Source organism: Hordeum vulgare, chromosome 6H, assembly GCF_904849725.1.
Source record: "Hordeum vulgare subsp. vulgare chromosome 6H, MorexV3_pseudomolecules_assembly, whole genome shotgun sequence".
NCBI classification, from domain to species: Eukaryota; Viridiplantae; Streptophyta; class Magnoliopsida; order Poales; family Poaceae; genus Hordeum; species Hordeum vulgare.
Genome location: NC_058523.1, coordinates 119,683,508 through 119,689,064, shown reverse-complemented (window position 1 = coordinate 119,689,064; position 5,557 = coordinate 119,683,508). Strand labels below are relative to the sequence as shown.

Genomic DNA, 5,557 nt, shown 5'->3' with positions numbered 1-5,557 from the left:
GTACTCGAATGCAGTAATAGATTATTGACCTTTGATTATATTTAAGAAAAGGGTGGAGCCCAATTTCCTTTAGTAGAAACCAAAACCAAGTTGGACTATCTCACAACCAAAACATGTGATAAGGTACTATAATAGTGTAATATAGCAAAGATCCCATCCCACGAATTACAAGTTATCTAGATCAAAACAATGAGCTCAACATCATAGGACACACAACAATAGGAAAAAGGACTCAAACTAGCTGTCCAATGTCTCTTACTCGTCAATGTTGGAATCCATGGGGTTCAGTTCTTGCTACACTGTAACTAGAATTGGGGAGACGCGAGCAAAAGACGTGTTGGTTGCTATGGGGAAAATATGAGGAGTTATATTTGATATGCTGCTAAAACTTCCTTCAAAGTCGGCGGAATAATAAGGAGAAAATGATAAAACATATAATGGTTATTAGCCCTGCGATAACGTGTGTGAGAAAAACTTAGAAGCAAAAAAACCATAATTTAGTTGTTTTTTGCTTTGTATATTTTTTCCTTTCTATACTTCCTTTTAAAAAGTCTAATGGGAATATAAGTACACCATATTATCTTTTGAAGATATTCCTTCATTGAAAAATCTCGATGCAAACCTAGAGAGTAAACTTAAAAGGAAAATGTGCAATATGATGCAAGGACATGTTAATAATAGAGTGACTCTCCCTGATCTTTGCGAATCTCGAAGTTCTCGCATAGCGATTCCATTAACCTATTATATAAATCTTTCAAGTTGGTAAAGAGTTTGAGAATATATCGACGAGTTTATCACATGACTTAACTTGTGAGATGTTTATTCCATGTTTATGGGACGAAGCAATTTTCAGCCAGTACAACGATATTGCTATTTATGCAACACATTTGCATTTGAGCAACACAAGCAACAATACATTTATAGATAATGGTTGATGATTCATCCAAAACAAAAACATAATATGTGCTTTATCATTTTGCAAAGTTGCATATATTCATCGTGATGCCTCATATTTCATACCGACTAGTGGACCTAAACCACTAGGTTACGTTTTATGTCACACCGAGTAGGAACACAATTTTTCCCCTCGGTTATGGCATTGTGGGGTCTGATGAATGTATATGGTGATATTTGAGTTCATATTTATCTGAGATTGAAATGGTGTGATAGTATGTTTTGTACGTTATCAAATAAATATAACATGAAGATATAAACACCAACAATATCAAATAAATATAACATGAAGATATATTTCATGATGTAATTATTAATCATATAAAAGTTTAATAATGTTTGAGAACGTAATGCACCTTGCATTTTGAATGGAAAGAGTAGAAGTGTTGTTTTTTTAGATAAAGCTTGCACTTTATTGATTAATGAACATCAGTTCACCCCGAATACATCCAGAGTGATGATCCATGTCCACTCGCTTCGCCATGGAGTGTTTTTTCTTTAGAATGGTGCCCCTAGAGCTTTTTTTTAGTAGTAAAAAGAAAAGAAAAAACTCCAAAGGAATCATTCTCTTTTTTCTTTTTGAGGGAGACAAAGGAATCATTCTCAAAAACCATGCACACGCGATTGGGCCATTCCGGCGTTGTTTTGGGTAAAAAAAAACGACGGTGACACAGCCCAAACTCGTGGGGCGATCAGGGTGCAATCTGGGCCACCCGGCGCGCACGCGGCTGCTGGTTTCGCGGCCCTCGCCACAACCACCACCACCACGACCACCCCGACCCCGGCATTCCCGGACGGCCACCGCACCGCTCCTCCCGGCCTCACCTCACCCCACCTCACCCATACTTAACCCTTCGCCATGGGTGGGAGCCGAGCCCTTTCCCTCTCCTCCCTTTGCGCCGCCTCCCTCGCCGCCGCCGCCGCCGCCGCGACCAGGTCCCCCCTCCTCTCCCCCCACCACCGCGCGCGCCACCTCCGGCCCCGCCTCGCCGCCGCCATGTCGTCCTCCTCCTCGCCCTCCCCGGCTCCCGGGTCCGACCCCGCGCCCCCCGCGGCGTCTTCGGCGTCATCCGCCATCGACTTCCTCACGCTCTGCTACCGACTCAAGGTGAGTGCTGCCTGCCTGCCTGCCTGCTCCACCACCGGTTTAGTCTCTGCTTGCTTGCATCGTCGGTTGATCTCGTGTGATGGGATGGGCGGTGTGGGTCGCAGACGACGAAGAGGGCGGGGTGGGTGAGGCGCGGGGTGCAGGGCCCCGAGTCGGTGGCCGACCACATGTACCGGATGGGAGTCATGGCGCTCGTCGCCGCCGACCTTCCGGCCGGCGTCAACCGCGATAGGTGTGTGGATACCCAGCCATTCCCCTCCCATTGTACGGTGGGACCTCGTTCGTCTAGTATCCTCTTTGCCTAATGGGTTGTAACTTTTTTCTTTTCGTGTTCTACAGGTGTGTGAAAATGGCGATTGTGCATGACATAGCCGAAGGTAATCCCCGATGAGCCTTCCTTCGTTCGATTTTGTGGCTTTCAACTTTGAGATTGTTGGAATGTGAGTGAGGGTGTTGGTGGATCGATATGGTACTGCGCGTGCATTGTCCTTTCCATTGTGCAAAATAAACACGGTAAGAATTGCTTATCAGGATGCCGCTTTGGTTAACTCATTCCAACCATTTTAATGCAGCTATTGTTGGCGATATCACGCCTGTTGATGGTGTGCCCAAGGAAGAGAAGAGCCGTAGAGAGAAGGAAGCTTTGGACCATATGTGCACATTGCTTGGTGGAGGTTCAAGAGGTTAATACTGAAATATTTCCGCAAGTAAACATACTGAAATATGGAAAAGCTTAACATCCATAGTTCTGTGTCTTGGGAATTTTAGGCTGGCTTGATTCCATAATCAATTGATATAACTTTCTTTCACCTTGTGATAATTATTAAGACCGCATCTTGATTCGATTATAAATTGGTGAAACTTCATAATGAGCATAAACACTTTAAGGGGAAGAGAATGAAACATGGGCTTCTTTAAATTGTTTTTACTCCCAGTTTCTGTAAATGCTTGTGATATTGATTAAGTTTCTTATGTTTGTATTCTAAATTCCATATTTATCATGTTGTTCTCTTGTTACTCAAATGGGGTAGTTTACCATCGAAGAAAACAAAATCAGGACAACATTGGATTTGGATGTCTACATACAGTTCTCTGGTTAGGTGTCAGCAGCAAGTAGCAGCATGTTGAAACTAATAAATAACTAAGCTATTTGTACTCGAATATTCTTTCGAAGAGGCTGAGTATTTTGCATTGTTTTATGCTCTTGTACTTGTACTTTTGATATGTTGTAGAAATTTACTTATCTTTTGCTGCTCTTTTTCAGCCGACGAAGTTCGTGAGCTTTGGATGGAGTATGAGAACAATGCCACTTTGGAAGCGAAGGTCGTCAAAGATTTTGACAAGGTAAGCTACTTGTTCTTTTTACCCTCTAAATCATTAGAGACTTGTACCTGCAAGTGTTGATGAACTGGGATTATGACAATTAACTTAATAGTGCATTAACAAGAGGAGATAACCATCTGCTAGAGAGAGTTGCTACTATTATGAACATTGGCAGACCATGGAACAGGAACTTTTTAAACTTAAGTTCTCCTTAATGCTGTTGATGAAATATTCTTTCTTGACTAACTGTTTGTTTTCTTTTATGTTCTATTTTTAGGTTGAGATGATACTTCAAGCACTGGAATACGAAAAGGGTAAGCTCATACTGATACAGTCCCCAGTGGTACATGGATGTTTTGATAATTTGTTTTACTCAGCAAGTCAGCATCAATCTTTTCCCGTGTGCATACCCATAAACTACAGACTATCAAATATGCATTTACTGTGTAATCTTCTTGATTCAGTATAGTTATTGAGGAGGTAAGTCTCTAGTAGCAAACATGGGATTTTGACATTCATTTATCTTTGGTTCTCAGCACTACCTGACATGCACTGAGAGTGTGTAAAGATGTGCAGAATACCTAATTCATTAGCATCTTCAACTCCTGAGTTTATAGTAGTGCCTTAATGCCTATGTTTTATTTTTTATTTTTCAGAGCAAGGGCATGACCTAGAAGAGTTCTTCCAATCGACGGCAGGTTTGTATTCTTGTTTCCCCTCCATCAGATTCTGCTGCTAAAATGTTCTCCCTCTGCTCACATATGTAAGACGTTTTGGCAGTTTAATTTAAACTAAAAAACGTCTTATATTTAGGAACAGAGTGTGTACGTTGTATTTGAACTGTGCAGGCTGTCCATTTTTCATACTCCCTCCGTCACAGTTTAGAAGACATGCACGTATACCTAGGTCGTCAATTTGACTCATATAAAATATATTGTTTAACATAAAAATTATATCATTAGAAAATAAAACATCTAAAGTTTCTAATGATATATTTTTTGTAATATATGCCTCTCATTAAGTTGGTCAAATTCACGACCTAGGTACATGTGCCGGACTTGTAAACTGAGCCGGAGGGAGTATATTTTTTACACACACAATATATTCCCGTGAGACTTTCTAGAATAGCTATCAGAACATTAATGCCTGAGCACTTGATATTGTTATGAGTTGACATGTGTCTTGCTCCTTACACTGTCATATATCTCTAGTATATTTCCCATATCGCAGGATTCAAATACTAGCTCACAGAAAAGCTCAGCTTATTTCCCCGGTTAATCCCTTGATTTCAATGCAGGGAAATTCCAAACAGACGTCGGAAAAGCATGGGCAGCAGAGGTCGCATCGAGAAGAAAGTGAAAACAACTGATCAAATGGCAAAGTCACGAGCCCTCTCGGTGCTTCTTTTTTCGGACACAATTGTCAGCGCCGGATCTGTACCATGTTTCACTCCAGGGCCTTTCTTAGCCCTGTGGCAAACCGGCCTCCCAACTCGATTAGGGCCCTCCAGATCAGCCAGTTGTATTGCAAAGCGGGTCTTTTTTACTTGTAGTTCGCCTGGCCATGCCCAGCACCAAGTTGGTAGGATCAGCCCCTTTCTGATGTAAAATATGTTAACTCGTTGACACCAATACATCGTACTCCTGTTAATCGAGGTCCATCGTTTCGATCGTTCGGTAACGGTATCTCTGCTGTCATAGATATGCTTGCTGTGCTTTTGGTATAAACTTCATTGCTTCATCACGTCGCAACTGAGGAGTATTATTGTTCGGGTCTATCAGTCTCGTTTATGCCATGGCAAAATCATTGTCAAAGTCCTCCCCACATGGATGACCTGGTGTCCATCATGCAAAGTGCTTTATCAAGAGGCGCAGCATGCACGACAACTTCATGTGTGTCTGGAACTTTGCTAGATGGCTTCACACACGCAACACCACTGCACTTCTTTTCAAGTTGGATATCAAAAAGGCTTTCGACTCCGTTAGATGCTATTTCTTAGATCTTCTCCAGCATTTGGGTCGATTCCGTTAGATGGGACTATTTCTTAGATCTTCTCCAGCGTTTGGGTTTCCCTGACAAATTCACGGCATGGATTGTAGCTCTGCTCTCCTCATCTTCATCCCGTATTCTTCTAGACGGGATCCCCGGCCCTTCCATCAAGCACGGGTCGGT

General features: G+C 42.2%; 1 protein-coding gene across 1 annotated transcript; it reads left to right on the top strand.

The window, feature by feature from the left end:
• Positions 1 to 1,727: 1,727 nt before the first annotated feature.
• LOC123402595 (5'-deoxynucleotidase HDDC2-like) lies at positions 1,728 to 5,070 on the top strand. The gene is made up of 8 exons (XM_045096521.1): positions 1,728 to 2,062; positions 2,167 to 2,294; positions 2,402 to 2,439; positions 2,635 to 2,745; positions 3,327 to 3,406; positions 3,663 to 3,699; positions 4,042 to 4,083; positions 4,683 to 5,070. Exons 1-8 carry the CDS (start codon positions 1,814 to 1,816, stop codon positions 4,742 to 4,744), a joined length of 747 nt encoding a protein of 248 aa, XP_044952456.1. The 5' UTR covers positions 1,728 to 1,813; the 3' UTR covers positions 4,745 to 5,070.
• Positions 5,071 to 5,557: the final 487 nt, after the last annotated feature.

What these genes read in the sequence shown, in the direction of transcription:
- LOC123402595 (XM_045096521.1), top strand. Translation starts at nt 1,814, where the DNA reads ATGGGTGGGAGCCGAGCCCTTTCCCTCTCCTCCCTTTGCGCCGCCTCC. An exon ending in TCGTCAAAGATTTTGACAAG is followed by an intron (nt 3,407 to 3,662) that starts GTAAGCTACTTG and finishes TTCTATTTTTAG; the next exon opens with GTTGAGATGATACTTCAAGC. An exon ending in AGCACTGGAATACGAAAAGG is followed by an intron (nt 3,700 to 4,041) that starts GTAAGCTCATAC and finishes TTTATTTTTCAG; the next exon opens with AGCAAGGGCATGACCTAGAA.